Source organism: Canis lupus, chromosome 33 (genome assembly GCF_048164855.1).
Source record: "Canis lupus baileyi chromosome 33, mCanLup2.hap1, whole genome shotgun sequence".
Classification (NCBI taxonomy): domain Eukaryota; kingdom Metazoa; phylum Chordata; class Mammalia; order Carnivora; family Canidae; genus Canis; species Canis lupus.
In genome coordinates, this window is record NC_132870.1 from 2,938,220 (window position 1) to 2,961,356 (window position 23,137).

Here is a 23,137-nt window from a genome sequence, read left to right on the forward strand (position 1 = left end):
TTGTTTTATGCTCCATACCTAAAGTAAATGTCCTCACTATTGAGATACTCTTGAAGGAAGACATTATTAAAGAGATATTTTCTAAAGATTATTTATTTATTCATGAGAGACACACAGAGAGAGGCAGAGACATAGCCAGAGGGAGAAGTAGGCTCCATGCGGGGAGCCCAATGTGGGACTTGATCCCAGGACCCCAGGATCACGATGTGAGCCAAAGGCAGATGCTCAACCACTGAGCCACCCAGGTGCCCAATCTAAGAGATAGTTTATGAAGAATAAAGAATGGGATTTTCATGCACTTTGAAATGGTGTTGCTTTATTACAGAGGGAAAGAGACTTTTTCAGCTGGCTGAGAAGGAAGCAACCATGATCTTTAACTATTCCTACAAATGTGTATAATGTCTTACCTCATATTTGCCTGATTAGGATGATTCTTCCCCCGACCCAGAGATCTGGATTCAGTTAAGTTCTCTGCCCATGTATGGTGCTCTCTTAAGAATGTCAGGACCGGAGGTAGAAGAACTCTCAGAGGTTTCCAATTTCACAATGGAAGACATCAACAACCAGAAAATTAGGTATATAACCGCTTTATATTACTTGACAGAATTTTTAACAAATTATATTAAAATATTTAAGCAACTAACCAGTAGCTCCCTTGAAAGATTATACTGCCCCATTTCTAAACAAAGATGCAGCCATTTTATCTGGCCTGTCATGTAGCTCATTCATTTGATTCTTGTCCTCACCTGTGTAGGTACTCAGCTGTGTATGAGACTGATGGTAATCTGGTTACTGATGGCTTCCATTTCTCTGTCTCCGATACGGACCACAACCATCTAGACAATCAGACGTTTACCATCATGATCACTCCTGTTGAGAATCCACCTCCAGTCATTGCTTTTGCTGACCTTATCACGGTAAACAATCCTCAGATCAATGAACAGCGAGTACTATGGAGAGCTGGAGTCTGTACTGATGTAAATATAGGATTTCTACCCAAATCGGCTGCCAGGTTCTTCCTCTAAAGTTTCTAGGCAATAGGGTCTAAGATATTCATGGTTTTCAATCATGAGTTTTTCAAAAAGTATGAGAAAAAATATATGCAGAAGGTCAAATAAATATATTTACGTTATTTAGTCAAAAATATTTATATGCTAGACATAAATGCTAGATGTGTATAGTATTTTTATACTACACTAGGTGTGTGTAGTAGTGGGAGTTAAATTATAAATGGAATATATCTTTTAGGAGTTAAAAATCTAATGTTTGCAAGAACTAAAATATGGGGATATAGACAATGTCCCCAAATCACTTCTTAAGTCAATACTTATTTAAATATTATTTACAGTTCCTTGGGGGTGGTGAGGGTGGGGGCATATGATATATCCTGATTATAAGGTTACCAGACCTGAGTTCAAGTGCTGGTTCTGTTACTTACTAGCTGAGTGACCCTGGACCAATGATACAATCTTTCTTAGCCTCAATTTCCTCATCTTTAAAATATAACTACTCCTGTTACCCAAAGGATTGCTCTGATATTATCAAAATACCATTTAAAAGCCCCCAGTATGTACCAACATATGATAGGGATTCCTTACAAGTTAATTCAATTTCCTTGTCCTGTTCTACGTACATACACAATGCTAAACACTTAGGAGATTTTCTGGGTTTGTCAAGCAACTGAAAATCCATAAAACTGAGTTGTTTCCAAATGGTTTTGGTATTCCATACCTTGGGGAACCCATTTAGACCTCCTCCATTCCCAGAGTCAGAGTGACCTTCCACTTTGTACCTTGTCGATCTTCCTGCATTTGGCCAAGAATTGTTCAGAGTGAAATGGCTTGGTCATGTCCAGCAGGCCAGCAAAAACCACTGGGATCAGGTTGCAGAGTTAGCATACACAGCAGAGCCCTAAAGGAAAAAGTTAGCTCAAGCAACTGCTTTTACTGAGACTGATTTATTTCCCTCCTTCGATATTAAAATAAGCACTAGCTTTCAGGTACGGTGATCCCTTCCTTCCTGCACACCTATCAATATATACTATAAGAGGAGAAGTGGGACCTTCATCCTGGGTGGGAGCATCTATAGGACAGTCACCCTCACAGTATCCTAGGGAGGACTTGGATGGATCGTCCTAGAGCTGCAGGCTTTTGAATGTTGATAGTGAATAAAGGCGACCATCCACAGCATCTGTGCTGAGGTGGGTGATTAGAATGGGCCAGAGCTGCTTTATAACCAGATCCATCATTGAAGGAAGCACAACTTTGAAGGGAGACACAGAAGTCTTAGTGTCTGAATGTAGCTTTGAGAGGCACTGAAAGATTGCCTCTCAGAGCAGCAGCATGCACATCCTTCATCTCCTCTGTAGAGGATCTGTCTCCTCAGAGGAGTGGAATTGGTGCTGGAAGGTCACCCCAGGCAGCACTTTTTAATTCACTTCTTTTACTGCAGTTCTGTGCAAAACCGCCCAAGGACTGTACAATCTTTTCTTTCTTAGGTTGACGAGGGAGGGAGAGCCCCACTCTCATTTCACCATTTCTTTGCTGCTGATGATCAGGACAACCTCCAGGGAGATGCCATCATTAAGCTAAGCGCTCTGCCCAAATATGGCTGCATTGAGAACATGGGAACAGGTACCAGCAGTAGCTTTGCTATAGAATTGTTCCGGACCTGGCAAGAGGGGAGGGGCGGGGGAAGAAACTACCTCCAGGGAAACTTTGATGCGGAGGACTAAAGAGAAATGATTCCATTTCAAAGAAATGAGAAGAAGGGAGGTTTCATTCACTCAAAAATCTACAGAACATTGTCTGTGTCCCACGCATTTTTTTAGGCACTGGGGATATATCAGTCAACAGAACAAATAGAAACCCCGGCCTTCACGTTGCCTTAGATCCTGGTGATGGTAGACAGATAAGAAGCCTAATAAACGAGAAGATTGTGTAAGGTATTAGGAGATAAATCAGTGCTATGAGAAAAAATAGAGCAGGGTAGGGGATGGGGAGTGCCAGCAATGGGGAAGGCAGGGCTTATGGATTGCACTCAGAAACGAGTGTCAAGGAAATAAAAATGCCTGTCCTTTATTAGCTGTGAGCCACAGCTAATGGCTCAGCTCCTTCGAAGGATATGACATGAATTGAAATGCTTGCCTTCCTGTCTGTGACCCTCTCCTCCACATCCCTCCCCCCTGCACCATCTGCCTGGACCCCCACTGCCCTTGCTGGTTATCACAGGGAAGGAGAGGTGAGAAGGCCTGTCCTGTCCACTGGCCCCCTGAGACCATGGTGACTGGCAGTTGAGACAGCTCCTGGCAGGTTACTGTGATGCTGCCTCCTCAGTGAAATCCCTGAGTGCCAGCGCTGGGCTCTAATTGGTGTGCAGCTAGCAGCTCCCGCAGAGAGGCGCTTGACTGAAGGTGTCTGGCCAGCTTGCTGCCTGGGATCTGAGCCTGGTCACCAGAAATTCATTTAGCAGGGGCCATGTTTTCCTCCAGAAACTCTCGAGTCCTTTCCCTCATCTTGCCTTTCATTGAGTGCACTCAGATTTCTTTATTGCTGAATCAGATTTATCTCAACAAATGTTTGCGCTAGAGACAAAGGGTGTCAAGACACAGCTCCTGCCCAGAATGGGAGACAGGTCGGAAGACTAATAAATCACGATAAATAAAAAATGCTAGGACAGGGAAGGGGCAAACCCTGAAAAAATTACATAGGGCAAAACAATTTTGCCTGAGAAGGCAGGAAAGGCTGAGGAGAGGACATTTGTGTTGCAGTTTGAAGGGTTAGTGAGAGTCTCACTGTGGGCAGAGGGAAGAGCATGGGCAAAAGTGGGAAGTCATGAAAGGGTAGCTGGCCCCCACCCTACACTTCTCTTCAGATGGTTTCTTTTTAAGCCTTCCTGATGTGATTTGATGTTACCCTGGAATGCATGCAGAGGAGTATTTCCCTGGTCTAGAAGTCAAATTTCTGGAAGCTCTAGCTCTCTAAAAGTGATGCTCAAACTTGAATGTGTAAGACTCACCTGGAGGGCTTGGGAAAACGATTCCTTGAGCAGCAACTCCAGAGTTCCTGTATACGGAGGCTAGGTGAGGCCTGTGCATTTGCATTCCCCCACCCCCACCCCCAGCTCGTAGGCGGTGCCACCACCGCTGGCCCGAGGACCACATTTGGAGAACCACCACTGCTGTATATTAGTCTGAGCCTGGAAGTAAGGAAGAGATGTTCAGGGGACTAGGGGCAGGGAGGTGCAAGTAATTATCCCAAGACAATTTAAGAACTCCAGCCTCTGCTCCATGGGTGTTCAGCACCAAGTCTGTTTCGTGTATATGAAACTAGCTAGATTCAGAATCCAGCAGATCAGCATGACGCCTTTCTAAAAATATTACAAGAAGCAGCTTTAACATCTTACCAGCAAAACCGGAAGAAACAGAATAATTATATTGTTAGGTATAAAATCTAACAGCATGGACTCTACATTCATTTAGTCCTAGCACAAACAGAACAGACCCACCTTGATTACCTTGAGGGCATGTATCACCGTGTTCCAGCCCTACGCAGTAATAGATGTTCATAATGATAGCCTGCATGCTTCAGGAACTATTTAATTTGCCCACAGTATATTCTGCTTAAGAAGGCAAGGAAGCACATTAATGAGAATGATTTACGTGAAAAAATAGAAGGTGCAATTTTAAAACCTGGAAGGCTGGTGCTTAAAGCTTCAGTGACAGATTGACTTGTTGAATGCCTTGTTTCCCAATGACAGAAAATAAGTCATTTCTCTATTTCAGTATATTTTTAGGCATCATTTAGTTTACTTGGGCTCTTTCGGACCCAAATAAAAAAGCCACATTTCTCATATTTATAGTAAGCAATGTAAAGGGAAAATAAAAATTTGAAGGAATTACAGCACTTCCTTCTGGAAACACCGAACTGTGTGTGCTAGAGATTGTCAGATCACATGTCACTCAGATTCCTCCATGCTTCTGGTATCAAGAGGAACCAAATCTGACGGGTAAAATCTAAGAAAATTCATGCTATTGAAGAAAAAACAATTGTCCTGTATTCTTACTTCAAATTATAAATAAAAATTTCTCAGTCCTAGTCTTTCTGTTGGAAGGTTAGTAAAAAATGACACTGTCTACAATTCAGGAAGTCAATAGCCTTTTGATTTATGACCTGATCTTTGCAACGGGCCATGGAAGAGAAAAAGAGAAAGCCTGGTTGCTTTCACATACCCTATATACACTTTTCTTTGTTGCTATGTATCCAGGGGATGTTTAAAGACACAGGGGTTGCTTTTTCTCCTTTCTTTAGAAGAAAATGTGGTAACCATTTAAAATCAATCAATTAGAGACTCAGACCAAGGAAGAGACAAGCCATCCATCCTTTAGACAATGTTTACTCTTCTCCTTGGCCTTCTCCAGTGCTTGGTTGGGTTGGGATGGAAAGATGAGTTAACCAGACTAGCTCTATCTCTGGAGCTTTGAATGGTACCTGAATGGTACATCTCAGTGCTTGAATGGCACCTGAGCTGTGAATGGTCCTGAAGCATCTCAGTAGCGCTGGTGTACCGTCCCAGGTGCTGAGCACTGACCCATGGGGAGGTTTCCTTAAGGAACCGAGGTCAAATGAAAACATACTTAATGAGATATTTCTTAGATAAAAAGGTATATGGTTAATCTTTTTTTACATGGAGAAGGAGGCTTCCTCTTGCAGGATGTGCTAGGCAGAGAGGCTCTGAAATTGACCAAAGCTTAAGGCAGAGAATCCTTGCATTTGTGAGGACTTACTTTATCACAGATTTCTAACAAAACAACCACTGATTCTTTTTTTTATTCTTGCTATATAAAATAACATTCTGAGTGCTTTCATGTATATTATCTCATTTGATTCCCTATGGAAACAGCAGGGCAGGTATTACCAAGTGTGGATGAGGAATAGTGGGGAAACTAACAGTTTTAACTGATTTAAACAGTAAACAGATTTAACCACAAGTCGTCCATTTCTAGTCTTGTGTTCTTTCCCTTCTCCATTTTTATCCTCTCGTGTGCTTTTATCTTTTGCTGATAATGCTGTCATGTTTTCTAGTTCAGCCTAGTAAGAAGGAATTGAAGGATGAAGGTAAAAGTTCTCTCTTGATGTTGATGCAGGTGATCATTTTGGCCCTGGAACTACAAGTGACCTAGAGGCATCATTCTCTATTCAAGATGTCCTGGAAAACTACATTTACTACTTTCAGAGTGTTCATGAAAGCATTGAGCCCACCCATGACATTTTTAGTTTTTATGTAAGTGATGGAAATAGTCGCTCAGAAATCCACAGCATCAATATCACCATTGAGGTAAAGACTTTGAGGTTGGAAAAGTGGGCTTTTGACAACAATATCCCACCATTAGATCACTTTATATGAACTCAAAAACAAGATTGCATTTGACCTTCAGTTTTAGAGATCAATTTAAAAATATAATGTGGACCGTTAGGAAACTTGTAGAATTAAGGCTGGCATTTGGGATGATCTGATGTGGAAATCTGAATATCCACTTCAGGGTATAATGTGTTCATTCTGTAGGAAAACAGTTTGTGCGGGTCAGACAGAGAAACTCTGTTAGCCTCATATTTAGATGGAACTAACAAATGCCTATTTTTCCCTGAAATTATTGTATGTAATTCTACATGCATACTTGCCTTTTCTTACATTTTAATACGTTTATTTGTTAAATTGTAACATCAAAAAAATATGTTCCTTGATGCTGTATTTATTCTCATTTGAGCAACTAGATAGCTTGCTCCACCAATGCAGGGAGAGAGAGATAAAAGATAAAACTCAGACTGGAATACCTTCCGCCCTGGGAAAATACCCTCAGCACCCTTCAGAGAGGGTATGGGGTGCTGACACAGGGTCAGGGAGACAGCTTTAGAAACCCACACATTTAAATATTGTGTCCTCCTCTATAGTACTGTGATATTCTTGGGGTTTTCTAAGACAGTTGTGATATCAAATAATGTGCTCTTTTATCCCCAAAATATACTCATACTTCTCTAACCACATATCCATGTTTTTTATTGAAAAACATGATCATTGTAACCTGTGGAAAATATCTTCAAGATTTCTGTAGAACATCAGTTTCTTTTCAAGGGGACATTTTGCTTGTGTGACTTGCTCTACTTTCAAGTGAGGTATTTTGCTGGGGAATTAAAGATGGTGACCCATTAAGTACAATTTTGATAGTGAAAGTTGGTGTGATAATGTTACTTTTGCTGCATAAGGTGCATTTTCTTTCTTCTTAAACCCACATCTGTGTGAGACCTGACATTTTAACTTTAATCAGAGGAAGAACGATGAGCCTCCCAGGATGACCTTGCAGCCCCTCGGTGTACAGCTAAGCTCAGGAGTGGTGATAAGCAATTCTTCTTTGAGCCTGCAAGACCTGGACACTCCAGATAATGAGCTGGTTTTTGTATTGACGAAAAAACCTGACCACGGTAGGACACAACTGCTATGGCAAGCTTTTTAATTGAGGTGCTGGATGGGTTTTTGGAATAAACACAGATTTCTGTTGATTATTCCTATACTTGGCTTGAACGTAGTCCATTCTTTGCATCAAGGTAGAACCAAATTTATAGCTAGCCAATATTCTTTGGGGTCACCAGTTGCTCTGAAAGCCTGAATCCTAGGTAATTGGTGTCGCTGAAGTTGAATTTCAGCTGTTTTCTTGTTTTCCTCTATAACCTAAGGCAGAATAGGTTTAGAGTCCTGTTCTCAGAGTAAGCTTCATTGCTTGATAATCCTGGGCCATCTCATGCAAGGAACAACATGGAAGCCTTGTTATTAATTGCACAAGGTGTTCACTTCAGGTTAGAGGTGTGCTAGATATCTTTATGAGCTTGATCCTTTTGCAAAAAAGGCACTTTTCCTGATTAAACCAGAGGTAAAAACCACCTTGGGAATCCTTTATCTAAGTACCATTCCTCTGGTATTAGCCAGAGCTCTGGAACTTTCATCTCCCAGGTGGTATCTTAGTGTGTCATAACATCCTTGGTCTTTTAAAGATGAAGTTGTTACTGTTGATGAAGGTTAATGGAAAATTCTGTTGGTCATTGCATTTTATTTTCCCTTCCTTCACTTTCACTTTCTTTAATGAAACACTTTACCTGTCCCATCATGATACAACCCTTGAAAACAGAAAAATATGCCTCAACACAAAGATGTCTAGTGTCTTTCTGAATTTAAAAGGGAATTTAAAACACAATCCTTTCCCCCATCCTAGATGCCCTAGAAGAAAGGCAGCAAGAGAAGAGTGCTATTTTCACTTTGCAGTTGGGGAAAGTAAGCTTTAGATAATGCAGTGAGGTTGAATTCAAGGTGGGAGATTTGATTTCTAAGCCACTATATCACCACATTCATTATGTCTCCTTAAGAGATTTTTGAATAGGAAAGGTTAGATTTTATCTTCTTTACTTGTGAATGAGCCTACAGGGCAGCACCCTGTGCTTCCATAGAAAATTCTGAGTTGTTGATCATTTATGTGTGTGTCACCAAGAGCCTCCGAGGTGTTGTACATTTAACCCAGGCTCATGCTAATTGACAAAAATCAGGCAATGTTTTGGTGCCATATTTATTCTACTATTGATTCTTTTTCTTTACTTTCTCCCTCAGGCCATCTGCTCTGGAGGCAAACTGCTTCTGAGCCTCTGGAGAATGGGAGGGTTTTGACTCAGGGCTCCTCCTTCACCTACCAGGACATCCTGGCGGGGCTGGTCGGGTACATGCCTGGTGGTCCTGGAGTGGCAGTGGATGAGTTCCAGTTCTCCCTCACGGATGGCCTCCACATGGACACAGGGAGGATGGAGATATACATAGAGCTGCCTACAAGTGGCACCCCCCTCTTGGCTATAAACCAAGGCCTACGGCTCTCAGCAGGTATCACACAGGAATAGAAGAGAGTGGCTATGGTCCCTCTGTCCTTATTTCTCTTGGTCAGTGTACATGTTAGCTCTGTGGGAGGATATTGAAATAGGCATTCAGAACTTAGACTGGAGGTGGGGAGAGCTATTGTGTTGTTTTTGTTTTCAAAGATTTTATTTATTTATTCATGAGAGACCCAGAGAGAGAGGCAGAAACATGGGCAGAGGGAGAAGAAGCGGGCTCCTTGTGGGGAGCCCGATGCAGGACTCCATCCCAGGACCCTGGATCACGACCTGAGCCAAAGGCAAACACTTAACCACTGAGCCTCCCAGGTGCCCCAAGAGCTATTATTTTAAGGACACTAAGAACTGTGAGTGACTAATATAAATCTCTTAAATTCTTTGGACCAGATGCCCATGTCTGTGAATTTGAGAAGAGTGTGTAGTACTTCCAGGGTCCTCAAAACCTTAATTTATCCAGCTACTCATAGGATCAGGATTCTTAGAACATGGTCATTGCCCAGCCAACCCCACAGAAAAACAAAAAACACAAAACCATAACAACAAAAGAAATCCAACAGAATTTTTAAGATATTTATTTTAAAAAACAAACAAAAAAAAAAACGTGGGAAGGAGGCATGGGGGACAATTGGGAAGCTATCATACACTAAAAGAGATTATAAAAATAATTAAGATTCACTAAATACAGTATCCTAGGTATAACATTTGCAAGTTTGCCTACGTGTAAGCATCACTGAAGGACCTGCAACAAGTGTCAATCTTAAAGTCAATTTGCAGTAGGGAGTTACTTAATTGGGGAGTGGGCCTTTTGCCCAGCAAAACATCTGCATCCCACTTGGTCCTATTTATTTATCTACTCTTACTGTCACATGTATTTTGTAATGAAAAATATATACCATAATGGTATTTGAAAATTTGGAGATTCCCAAAAGTCCCAATAATTAAATCTGAGATTTAACTTTACCATATTTACAAGCCAGTAAGTTAGCCTATGATAGAAGACATGAGACTCCTTGGTCGGAAACAAAAATACTCTGTTACAGCACAACTGGCAGCATTGCCATCAGTAAGTTTGCATTGTTTCCCTCTGCACTCCAAGTCTGGTGGGGGTGGCACAGAAGGCCCTGATGGATGCCTTCCCATGCAATGGGATGCATTACAGAAGAGGAACACTGAGTTTGGGAAACTCCCCTGTTATAGTAACAATAAGCAAGACTGGTCTTTGTTCCGGAGGAAGATATCACCTTATCCCTAAGTGCTCCTGGCTGAGAATGGCCTGGGGAAAGCATAATTAGGCCTTGCATTGTTGGCATCACCCAACAAGAACACACAGTATGCCCAGGCCCAGCCGAACACCAGAATGTACTACACATGAATGACTAGCACCCATTTTATCAGAACGTACTATTTTTTAATGTGAGAAAATAGCTGGATGGGAAAGCAAGGGGCAAGCTCCGAGAAGAGGTGTTTGCTGGTTGCCAGTGGCTTGCCTCCATCCCCAACACCTGCATAAACTTACAGGGTCCAGCACTCAGAGCTCCCTGTTTTGTAATCCTGTAAACACTGATTTTAACTATTTGGTTTGAGAAGACAACAAGATATATTTGTAAGTTTATGTAGAGCTGTTGCTTATGACTTAGTGAACCTTAAGACAGTAAATAAGTTAGGTCTAAGCAGGTCTCACCAAAGATCTAGGAATTACTACATAGATCTAGGAAGGGGTAACTAATAGGCCACAGGAGTAGAGTGTGCATAGGGAGAGTGAAAATGGATCAGCAGAGAAAAGGGCTCAGATATAAATTCAAGAGAGGATTAACAAAATGAAAAGTTGGGATGGTTTCATGTAGGGAAATTAAAATTTATGCAGCTGGAAACCGAGAAGGGCAAGCACCCAGTATTCACTGAAACCCAGGCCATGTGTAATGTGTGATCACTTAGTCTCTTAAAATCACTTGACATCCTATTCAGAGACAAGATGGGCAATGACCTACTCCCCCCCACTCTCTTCCAGGGTCTGTAGCACGCATCACAGAACAGCATTTGAGAGTGACAGACACTGATTCAGATGACCACCAGGTGATGTACATCATGAGGGAAGATCCTGGAGCAGGGCGCCTGCAGATGGTAAAGCGTGACAACCTGGAGCAAATCTCCGTTAAAGGCCCCGTCCGGAGTTTTACCCAGGCTGACGTGAGCCAAGGTCAGCTAAGCTCTCTTCTGCCTGCCCAGACTTCTATAAAGTCCACCCACAGTAGTAAATGGGAGTTAAATGCCTCATAGCTTATGGCAGTAAACTGCACTCTTTGTTTTGAAAAAGAGCTGAGTTATAGTTTCATTTATTCTTTCTTTCTCCTCAATTTTTTTTGTTTAAAAAACTATCCTTCTTGGCCAAGAAGTGTTCGTGCTTTGGCATAGCATTGATGAAATTTGGGGCCATTACAGAGGGAAAAAAAATCATTTTGACTTGCTATGATGCTAAAAAGCGTGTGTGATAGAGAAAAGGGAAAAGAAATGAATTGGGATGGATTAAGGTGAAAATTATGCCTGCCTGAGGTGAACAATTTATATCTCTTTTTAGCTCCCCCAAAGAGCACGAGTTAATGAACTAAGCAAAATGGAAGGGCATAAATCGGAGCTGCCTGGGGGAGATTACATAGCTCATCCCTCCTCCAGGAAATGCTGATGTAATGTAAAAGCATAAATGTTAAATGCTATGTAGTTACAGTTCTTTCAGGGGTAAGAAAGGGAAAAAAAGTTACATAATGGGGGAGAAAAAGTAACCCAAGGTCACGAGATGATGTGCAATTCCATTTAGAAGTGGAAATAAGCCCCCGAGGAGCAGAAATAAGGGTCTTTTCCATGCACTAACACTCAAAATGGGTAGCAGCTAGATTCTCCTGAACCTGTCTGTGCTTTTCCAAAGGGGGTGGAATAGACAAAGGGATAGTAATTCATTAATTATTCCTTGCCTCAGTGTCTCTTGTAAAGATGAGACCAAGTACCTCTTCCCAGATGTCTGGCTATATTTACATTGCGAGGTACCTGGAAGTGATGTTGTGGCTGAACAAAAATATAAGATTTTACACTTCTCCCTTTGGATCCTTTTGACTTCTGTGAAGAGTTGTTTAATTTGCTGCTTGGTTATATTCAGTGTTCTCTCAAAAATGACTGAAAGCTACGCTGGGAAATGGGAATGATGAGCTCTGGGAAAATACGGGACCACAGCTCCATGTCCCTGGCCCTATGACATGGGTATATAGCCAATAATGTGGGTGCCATTGCTGCACATTTTCCATGTGGTTACTCCTAAGACTTCCGTAGAGTCTTTCACAAAACCTGAGCCTCAACCATATGCAGTGCTATTTGGGATGATTTTATCATGAGAGTGTTTTTGATTATGAGGAAGTCAGTAGTGGGGAGGAGAAAGGGAGGGATTGTAAACTCTGGATTAAAAATGTTTAAAGCAATGTCAAAGTGAGGAAGGTGTTCAGATTCCCATCTGCCACTTCAGAAATAAGGCCAGAAAGGACTAGTAGTGAATCTTGATCTTGTCCTTTTTTTACAGGCCAAGTAGAATACAGCCACAGGAAAGGAGAATCTGGTGGGAGCTTTGCTTTTAAATTTGATGTGGTTGATGGAGAAGGCAACACACTGATTGGCCAGTCATTTTCCATCAGTGTTTTAGGTAAGGGGTCATTGGGTTTCTAAAAATATTACAATAGGGCTGAAATTATATAGTGTACCCTGTGCTTACCTTGAGGCTGGAGTCTTTCCTTTACTCAGCTACATGGGAATCTGGAATCCTATCCCCTCTGTTGTGTGAAGCTCTAGCTCTTTGGTACACTCTCTGAATGACAGGCCTAAGGATTATTCTGGTTTTACTCCTGGGCACCAGGCCCAGAATTGAAGAAGGGTGGCAGAAAGGATCCTCTTTCAAATCACATTTCTGATATTTTCAGAAGACACCTCCCCACCAATCATCACCACCAACAAAGGGTTAATCTTGGATGAGAACTCAGTGGAGAAAATCACCACTCTGGAGCTCTCTGCCACTGACCAGGAGAGCAAGCCTACAGAATTAATCTATAGAATCACTAGACAGCCCGAGCTGGGCCACCTGGAACATGCAGCATCACCAGGTAAGCCTATCATCACCCGCTTCATCAAACCAAAAGTTGGAATTTAGAAAGTGTTGGGGGTAAGCCACACTCACATAGAATCTGCCTTGATTAGTATTTATTTTTTTGCATTACTTATCTTGACCATTATATACTGCCTTGTGTTTGGCAAACAGTAGATGCGCAATAATTCCTTGCTGAAAACTAAATAATTGAAATTTTATGTAAGCATAAAATGCTTCTCCATAATTGGATTGTCAATTCCTTTAGGGCCAACACTCTACCACGTTCTTCTAATGTCTGACCACCTGGCACGGTATGATGTGCTGTGTTTAAAAATGTAATTCAGGGAATCGCAAGTGAGCATATGCATTGGGCAAAATTTTAGTTTAGCTGCTGCTGGTGGGGGTGGGTGCGGGGAAAAGATGAAGGAGATCCCATTCTCACCCCTAGTGTGCTCTATTGGATGAGATAAGGAACTTCTGCATATAATCATATATTAGAGAAGAATATGGCAGGTTTTTTAAGAACTGTATAAACCAGGTGTCATAAAAGTTCAAAAATGGGAGAAGCTGCAGTGGGCAGGAAGGTTCACAGAGGTGGCATTTAAATGTGCCCTTAGAAGGCAGAGTTTGGGCAGACAGAAATGGTGTTTTTTTTTTTTTTTTCAGAGATGGGAATAGCATGTGTGCATATTCAAAGAATAATGAGTGAGTCAGTTGAGCTATAGCATATATTCTGAAAATAGGGGCTGATATGGCTCATGGGTAGATTGAGATTTTATGGAGGGTCTTCAAAGCCAAGATACATAATCCCTATGTAATTCAATAGGTGATGGGTAGGCACTGCAGAATTCTGAGCAGGGAAGGAAAGTGACATGCATCTAGTGTCCACCAGATGGATTGAAAGAAAGAGAGGAGGCAGTGAGCATGGGTCGGAAGTCTCACATTTGCCCCAGTAATAGGCAGTGAGGCTTCATCCAAGGAGTGAAGTGGGAAGAGGAAGATGAGAACCATGTAAGAGATCATACCTGGCATCTGGTAAACTGTATTCCATAAACAATAATTGGTGGAAGAGTGAGGCGGAGGGAGGGAGGAATGAATTTCAGGGCAGAACCTATAGAACTTGGCAGCTGAATGGATTGAGGCACTGAAGATATTTGCTGAATTAACAGTCTGAAGGTAGAGTTGTCTTTGTTTTGTACATCATAGAGGGAGCGATGGTTTGCAGATTTAGGAGATTCAGATTGTCACTAGTTTCCTCAGGATTTCAAGTTGCAGATCCTTCATTCATTCAACCAGGGGGTTAACAAAAGAGGGAACATGCTTACCCTGATTCTGCTCACTCTCTAATATAGGGAGTCAGACCATAAGCACATAGGAAGCAAATATATATCATTGGTTATGAGTCTTTTAGGGGAGAAATAAGAGCATTCCAGGGTGCAGGGACCAAGGGGGTAAGGGAAGAACTCCCTAATTTAAGATGGCATTTAGCAACGGGTCTGAGGAGAATGAGGGAGCCAACTGATGTTATAAGGAAAGGGCATTCCAGACAGAGGGATCAGTGAGTGTAAACATCCTGAGGTGGGATCAGCCTGGAACATTCCATTCCAGGGGCAGCAAGACTATGTCTGTGGCAGGGTGAATAAGAGGGAAGATCTATGGGAAGGTGAGCTTGGAGAGGTGGAGGGTGGTCTGGCAGAGGGGGAGGCGGACTAGGTGATGGTGATGGAAGAGAGGGGGGAGTCTTTTTTTTTTTTTCAAGATTTTATTTATTTATTCATGAGAGACACAGAGAGAGAGAGAGGCAGAGACATAGACAGAGGAAGAAGCAGGCTCCATGCCAGGATCCCGATGCAGGACTCAATCCCGGGACTCCAGGATCACGCCCTGGGCCAAAGGCAGGCGCTAAACCGCTGAGCCACCCAGGGATCCCTGGGGAAGTCTTGTGAGTGTTTGGTGCAAGCGTGTGGGGGAAAATGGAGACATTGACCAAAATCCCTAATGCAAATGGAGCTAATGACCTGCCCTTTTGTCTTGAAGTTCCTGGGGAAGAATGCAGATCAGCACTCCTAAGACCTTGGCTGCATGAGATACTCGATAACTAATTCATGAGCTAATTGCTTCTGCCAGAGTTCGGTCAGGTTGCTGATTGTGTCTCTCCTAAGACGAAAGGGCAGACTCTTGGCTGCTGTGTTGGACAGTTGCATCCAGGCTATCAGGACTTTCAGAGTGTGGAGCCTCATGCACAGCACAGTTGCCTAGCTGCTGGCAAATCCCAGCCCTCACTCTTCTTTGACCGTGGGCTGTGTTTAGAGTTCAGTGTGAGGCTGCTTCAGTTACTCCTTTTCTGTTGTTACAGTGTCAGCCTTCACTGGGCTTAAACTCTGGCTGCCAAGACAGAGCCGGTGCTGCTTAGGGAGAGAGACTCCTGGGTGATCACGTTTCTCCCTTATCTTGGGAAGGCACCCTCCAAAAATAGAGGGAGGGCTCCCTTTCCCCCCTGGGATACTACCTTCGCCTGCCTTCTCCACTGGGCTTAACTTCTCTTACCCGCTTAACTCACACCTGCACCAGTTTTTCTCGGTCCACCTGTTTCTAGTAACTCTCAATGACCCAGATCTGAGGATCCAGTCCTCTCCCCTTTACTGTTGCTCCCCACCCCCACTGCTAATGGAGCAGGGATGCCCTGCCCCTGCTGTACCTCCAACTCTATTCTGTGTCCTTTCTGTTGCATTTTGCCAGAATTCTCGCCTTCTCTGTCTGCCCTAAGTGAGAATATTTTCATGAATCTTTTTAGATGTGAAAAATGTCCCTTCAGGGGAAATGCAGGTTGATATCTTGCATTTCTCTCTTAAGGCAGCTGGCACAGCTGAGAGAGAAGCACCCGCACGTCATCCCTTTGCTTCAGTGAGGATGGGGCTACCAGGAGCCGGGGTGGGCTGGTCTGTGCTCTCCAAAAAGAGCAAAGCAAACTTCTAGGCCAGTGTCTTATGCAGGCACAGAGCTATTATGGGACTGATTTTGCCTCTTGAATGATCAGTTTCCACTAGCGCTTGCACATATCCTCTGCCCGGTTAACTCTGAAGTGGATTCATTCTCTTATTGTCTGTCTTGGTCAGTGGATCGTAACTGATTGTTGTTTTTAGATACACAGAAAAGGTTTGAAGATCTATTTTCTTCCCCTGAGGAGGTACAAGGAGCCATATGCCTATGCAAACTGTGCAGAAGACAGTTGAGAGCCTGCGGCCTGTAGGGAGAGTAGCAGGAGAGCCTGGGCCCTGGGTGTGCCCTTTTCATGGTTAAGGGGTCACATCCTCATGTCAGGGCCCTGAAGACCCTTTTTTTCTTGTGAAATCAGAGTAAGGAGTTATATTATTAAGATCGAAGCTAAGCTTCTGAAACAAAGAGATCCCAAATTGCAGCGCCTGAAACAAGAAGTTCATTTTCTCTCACAGAAAAATCCAGAGGCAGGTGGCCCCAGATGGCCGAAAGTAGCTCAGTGATCCTCAGCATGAGGCTCCCATCTATGGTCCAAGGTGACTTCTGTAATTGCTGTCATTCCCCAGCCAGCAATAAGGGACAAAGGCCAGGGAAACCTACGTCCACTTCTATTGTAGGAGTATTACTGGAAGAACACATAGCAATTTTGATCACATCCCAGTGGCAAGAGAGTAGTCAGACAAAGCTGTGAAGTGGCTGAGAATTGTAGACCCTCCTTGGGCATCCAATTACTTAGCTACCAGTCGGAGGTTGTGTTTTTTAAAGTCAGGAAGAAGTAGAGCAATCTCTAGCACAGAAGTGGTCCTCACCTTCACCAAACATTCCCTGAGTAGCTGCTGCAGAAGATTTGTTTTGGAAGTGGGGCACATGTCAACAAACATGTGCAAATGTGTTTCCTTAGCTGAGATAGCAACATGTCAGGATGGTGGGAGTCACCACTGCACAACACAGTGGGGTCTATCTGAGAGGTGTGGGCGTGAGTCAGGAAAGACTTCCCAGAGATGATGCTTTAGCAGAGGTATTCCTTGGTTTCCTTTCTGTCTGCCTTTCTCAGGATTGTGACACCAGCCAAAAAGGATGCTCCCACTGCTTTACTTTGGGTTCTCCCAAGAGCAGGGATATATGAGACTGAGCAACTTATCCAAGGAAATGGATTTTCTCACAGATCTGGGGCTGGAAGTCCAAGATCATGGTGTCAGCAGGGTTGAGATTCCCTCTGAGGGCTGTGCGGGAGAATCTGTCCCTGGCCTCTCTCCTTGACTTTATAGAGATGGCTGTCATAGCACGGTGTGCTCCATGTATGTGTGTATCTGTGACAAACTTTCCCCTTTTATAAGGACATTAATTAGATTGGATTAGAGCCTACTCTAATGACTACATCTTAACTACTTTCTTATGCAGTGATCCTGTTTCCAAGTGAGGTCACACTGTGAGGTACTGAGGGTTAATACTTCAGCATATGAATTGGGGGCGAGGGATGGGGTGGCAGCAGAGCACAATTCATTCCCTATCAGGAGGCTTGGAGGAAAAGCTGAGAGTCCCCCACAGCCTGGCAGCAGGCATGGTGCCATCTACGGCTCTGCAGAAAGCAGGAAGGCCAAGGCAATCACCCAACATCCTGTTAGGAAGGCAGTTTCTTCAAAGATGCTTTATTCCTGCACACTTCCCTCACCCAGACTGAACTTTATCTAATGTGCTGGCCTTCCAGGGGAATTGGAAAAACTGACAGGGTTAATGTGGGTCTCTGTAATGCTGCCAGATGTATAGTTGAGCCTGCAGGTTGGTAACTGAAAACACCTTTGATGGGATTAAACTCCTTCAAGATATTTCAAACAGTAACTACCTGCTATGACAGTCAGTAAGGACAATATATTGTTAGGAAAACCACCTTGCTGGTGAGTAGCTTAAGCCTTCCAATACCCAATTAGCAAAAGCTAGAATTTTTTAAAGTGTATAGAGATGGAAAATCTGCACTCAGTATGACCTCTTAGGTAGTGATTATAGTGGATGAACTGAATTCATTCACCAACCGTGGTTTTGTTGTTGTTGTTGTTGTTGTTAAAGATTTTATTTTATTATTTATTCATGAGAGACACAGAGAGACAGAGACACAGGCAGAGGGAGCAGCAGGCTCCATGCAGGGAGCCCGACGCGGGGACCCGATCCCCGGTCTCCAGGATCAGGCCCTGGGCTGAAGGCAGCGCTAAACCGCTGAGCCACCGGGGCTGCCCACCAAGCATGTTTTGAGTACCTGTTATGTGCCAGGCACTATTTTAGGTGTGCAGTAGAGAAGAAACAACAAAAATCCTGTCCTCTTGAAGCTTATGTTCTAGCTGCACCTTGTTACCCTCTGGCACTAAGTGAGGAGGACATCACTTAAGTAATATTAAATACCCCATCAAAATCAGTATTTCTTTTTTTTTTTTTAAATCAGTATTTCTGATGGGAAAAATATTATAGCCAAAAAAGTATTCTAGAAGAAATGATTCCATTAAAAATATAATGATGATATTTCAGGAGTAGATCCATGAATGGCTTTTGTGATTCCTTACTACTTTTCTGTTGTTTTTCACATTTTCTTTAATGGACATGTATTACTTTTATATTGAAAAAAAATTAAAGCATAATGGTAAAATTCAAGAGGCTCCTTGCCTACCCTGAAAAGGTTGATGAGTTGTACAAAAAGTATTCCTAGCAAGCATAAACTTTGAAGTTAGACAACCTTGAGTTCCAGCCCCACGATTGCCCTCTTACTGGCTGTCTGAGACCTTGGGTGGGTCACACTGCTTTTCTAATTTTACTCGTGTCATAATCTAGAAAAATGGAAGTAATATGCCAACCTTCACCTCCCAGAATTGTTAAAGGATAAAACTTAATATATATAAGCAAGCCCGAAACAGAGTTCTGCACATGGTAGGTGTTCAATGTTTGCTAGATTGGAGTGGCTTATTAAGATCAAGCCTAGAGCTCTCATGTGCTGCTAGTGGAAATATAAAATATAAACATATAAAATATATTAAAAATCCACTTGGTTTGGCAATTAAGCAGGTACCTAACATATATTCCCAACATTCCACTCTAAGAGATTTACCCAAGAAGAATAAAAATATATGCCTATACCAAGACTTGTGTACAAATGATCATAGCAGCATTATTTGCAACAGCAGAAAACTAGAAATAACCTAAATGTCCATTAACAGGTGAATGGAGAAACTATGATATATCCATACAATAGAATACTACTCAGCAGTAAAAAATAATAAACTATTGATACATCTGTAATATGGATGAGTCCCAAATAATTATGCTAAGTGAAAGAAACCATGCATAAAATAGTATATATTCTATGATTCTAATTATGAAAAAAATAGAAAAAAATCCAGGTAGTCTATTGTTACAAAAAACAATTGTTTCTTTGGGATAGGGTAGGGGACAAAAAAAGGGAAGAATGGAAGGATTATAGAGTGTCAGGAAACTTTTAGAGTGATGGACATGTTTAGTATTTTGGTTAAAGTGATCGTTTCATGGGTGTGCCAAAGCCTATAAAATTGTATACTTTAAATATGTGCAATTTATTATATGTCAATTTCCTCTCAATAAGAAATGTTAAAAAAAATCTATTCCAAACCTTTTTTTTTCCAAGAAGGTAAAATCTATCACCTTTCTTAATTACTCTCAGACTAAAGACTCATATAAAGGGACCAGTGAATTAGGTAACCAGTTGATTGTGAGTATCTGGACAAGTATTTCCCCATGAGCTGTGAGGATGGATTCACAGCAGAGAGAGAGATGGTTAAATTTGTCAGTGCAGCTGGCCTGAAGTTATTAAATTTCTAAAGAATGGTATGGATTTCTGTCTAGAGCCACAAGACAAAGCGATAAGACAGGAGGCTACATTTTTTGCCTGTCAACAGCTGATGTACCAAGCACAGAAATCTAAAATGCCTCATCAAAAAAAAAATGATAATAATGCCCCAGTAGCCAGGAGGCTGTTGTATCTAGGTAACAAATCTCAAATGCTAAAGAGAGTTGGAAATGTAAACCATGTAGGTTAATTTATTTTTATAAAGATAGAGCAGTAATATGGATGTCACCATTAAATGTAAAAGTCAAAGTAGAATCTCTTTGTTTTTTTTGTTTTGTTTTTCTTTTGTTTTTGTTTTTTACTGAAAAGCCAAACTGGTTTTGCCAGGATTAACAATGATAAATAATAAATCCCAGGAAGCAGCAATTGAATTTCAGGACCAAACCAAAGGACTAGATGTGATGGATTAATACCCCAACACTGAGAATCAGAAAGAGGGTATTTGTGCTGAGGGACTAAAAGATAGGGTTTTGTTTCAGTCTTGGCTGGCATCAGAGGATGAGCTCTAAGATAGAAGCAAGAAATCTGGGCTGTTCTACTAAATATTGTACGACGTTTAAAAACATAAGATGTTATTTGTGGGATGTGTTGACTATCTAAAATAACTTTAGGGTTTTTTTTTTTTTTTAGTTTTAAAACAAGTCTGAAAAAAATTAATGTGCTTCATTTATATCATGTTATTAAAGGATACTGGTTTTTTAGGTCATTTAAGAGTTGAGATAGAATGATGCCACAACCCCAAAGTCATGCAGTAAGTTTTGTCACTGCCAGCCTGGCTAAAGTGGTATATGAGAAGCTAGAAAATCATAGACCAGAGAGTTGGAAAGGAACCTTGAAGAATACCAATGAAATCATGGATGCCAGGCTCACCAATCACAGAAAAAAAGCTTATGTGTAGCCAAGCCCTATGACTCCAGTGTTCAAAAGCGAGACCATCACACAATATTTAAAAATAGGGCAGGTTTTCAGAAAGGACTATGAGGCTATGGAGGAGTATAAAACTTAAGAGAGAGGAGTTTGGAGACCAAGGCCATGACCCTACCTTTCGCAGATTTGACCTGTATCCATAAACCCTCAGAGATAGGAGAGGAACATTAATTGAGCACTTGCTTTTGGCTTGGCACAAAGCAGAAGCTAGATAATTAAGTTAACATGTGCTCTCACAGAACATATGCTGTTGTAGGGGAAAAAAAATACACAAACGACTCTGACACAAGGTCTCAAAGAGAAGGGCATAAATGCTGTAAGAGTTAAACAAAGGACTCTGGTGACAGTGTGGCATTTCTCTAGCGTTAGAAGTATGGCTAGCATTTTGACATCCTTTTTCTGGTTCTCTCTTCCCCTTTTGCTAGGTATCCAGATTCGTTCCTTTACTCAAGCTGACCTGATTTCACAAAACATTCAGTATATCCATTCCAGTGAAACCGAGAAACATTCAGATGCCTTCAGCTTTACACTCTCAGATGGAAGCAGTGAGGTAGGCAAGGCACTCCATTCCCTCAGTGAACAGGTACTGATTCAATACAGTCTTCTTTGAATGGAGTGTGCAAAGCAGTTATGCAAGCTTCATTTTGCCCTGCTCTTAACCAAGGATAGTGGTGGCTTCTGACAGCCCCTGGGGCTCTTTCCAGAGGGAAACCACTTTGGATTCCTGGTCAGTCAGTCATGCCAGGAATGGGTGAAAGGAAAAGCAGCACCTACCTTCTACTTGGGTGGGTGCTGGGGACAGGTGTCCCACCTGCACTTTCTGCCATTTAGGTGACTCAGACTTTCCATATCACCATTCGCCCCGTGGATGATTCACTGCCTGTCGTCCAGAGCTTGGGGATGCGGGTACAGGAGGGTGTGAGGAAGACCATCACAGAGTTTGAGCTCAAGGCGGTGGATGCAGACACAGAGGTAAGAGCATTCCCCTGGGTTCTCGGGCTGAATGAGAGGCTGATCTGTTGCTTTGTGACTATGTGTCCTGAGGGTAGGGCAGAGTAGTAAGTTTAGTGCAAGCATCATTGAAGGACTAAAAATCAGAAGATACTGTGGCCTTCTGGAAAAGAGAAACTATATATTTGAGATCAAATTTTTTTTTTAATTTTTCTTTTTTTTTTAATTATATTTACATATGATAGTCATACAGAGAGAGAGAGGCAGAGACATAGGCAGAGGGAGAAGCAGGCTCCATGCACCAGGAGCCCGACGTGGGATTCGATCCCGGGCCTCCAGGATCGTGCCCTGGGCCAAAGGCAGGCGCCAAACCGCTGCGCCACCCAGGGATCCCTCAAATTGTTTTTAAACCCTTTCTGAACTCCTAAATACATCCTCTCTCTACCCTGATTACATGTAACTGTAATGCTGATTTTTTTAATCCTAATTCATAGAAAATTAAATAGATGACATTTTAGCCAATTTTTTACTCTTCCTTATTATAGTGAACAAGGATTTGGGGCACCTATTCATTTTTCCTATCATTTACCACCTTCATTCAGACTTCTCTGAATGACAATTAAATATCGCAATTTGAGCATCCTCAAAGCATTCGGCTTTATTCAGTAAAACAGGGCATGTAGAGACTAAACTCTTATCCTCATGATGCTTTCAGATTAAAGTACCTAACATTCGGGCATGATTTAGCTCTCATTAAAGGGTACCATAGCATTTGTTAATTAGTTCTAGGTACACCCTTCCCTGTGCCAGCACTTCTACTTTCATTTATCCTCAAAAATATTGATTACCTAATAAGTGCCCCCCTCTGCTCTAGATGCTAATGACAAGGCTGTAAACAAAACAAAGTCCTAGGCTTAGGGAGTTTTCAGCCTTTGGTTAGGGGGACAGACAATGAAGAAAGGATGTATAATAACATGTCAGATATGATAAGTGCTATGAATTAAAAAAATATAAAGCAAGATAAAGGAGATAGAGATTGAAGGGTATGTTATTTTAGATGGAGTGGTCAGGGAAGTCTTCACTGAGGAGCTGATATTTGAGCAGATATATCATGAAGTGGAAGAACAAGCTATGCATTTATCCGTAAAAGTCACTCTTTGAGCAAAAGAACCAGAAGTGCAAAGGCCCTGTGGTAAAATGTGCTTGGAACCTTCGAGTTACAACAAAGAGGTGAAGAGGCTGGAACCCAGTGAGCAAACAGGCAGAAAGAATACAGCCAGAGAGGAACCCTGGGACCAGTTCACAGAGGGCCTTGTTGGCCCAAGTCAGGCCTTTGCATTTTATTCTAAGTTG

The 23,137-nt window shown here is 42.1% G+C and overlaps 1 protein-coding gene across 1 annotated transcript in view; it reads left to right on the forward strand.

The window, feature by feature from the left end:
* FRAS1 (Fraser extracellular matrix complex subunit 1) overlaps nucleotides 1-23,137 on the forward strand; it is a 435,467-nt gene that overhangs the window by 336,979 nt on the left and 75,351 nt on the right. The window contains exons 39-49 of the mRNA XM_072810116.1: nucleotides 427-575; nucleotides 755-917; nucleotides 2,498-2,633; nucleotides 6,146-6,336; nucleotides 7,325-7,478; nucleotides 8,653-8,916; nucleotides 10,933-11,121; nucleotides 12,487-12,606; nucleotides 12,881-13,060; nucleotides 21,259-21,383; nucleotides 21,665-21,805. Coding sequence (XP_072666217.1) covers nucleotides 427-575; nucleotides 755-917; nucleotides 2,498-2,633; nucleotides 6,146-6,336; nucleotides 7,325-7,478; nucleotides 8,653-8,916; nucleotides 10,933-11,121; nucleotides 12,487-12,606; nucleotides 12,881-13,060; nucleotides 21,259-21,383; nucleotides 21,665-21,805 — 1,812 coding nt within the window. The remainder of the gene's footprint in view (nucleotides 1-426; nucleotides 576-754; nucleotides 918-2,497; nucleotides 2,634-6,145; nucleotides 6,337-7,324; nucleotides 7,479-8,652; nucleotides 8,917-10,932; nucleotides 11,122-12,486; nucleotides 12,607-12,880; nucleotides 13,061-21,258; nucleotides 21,384-21,664; nucleotides 21,806-23,137) is intronic.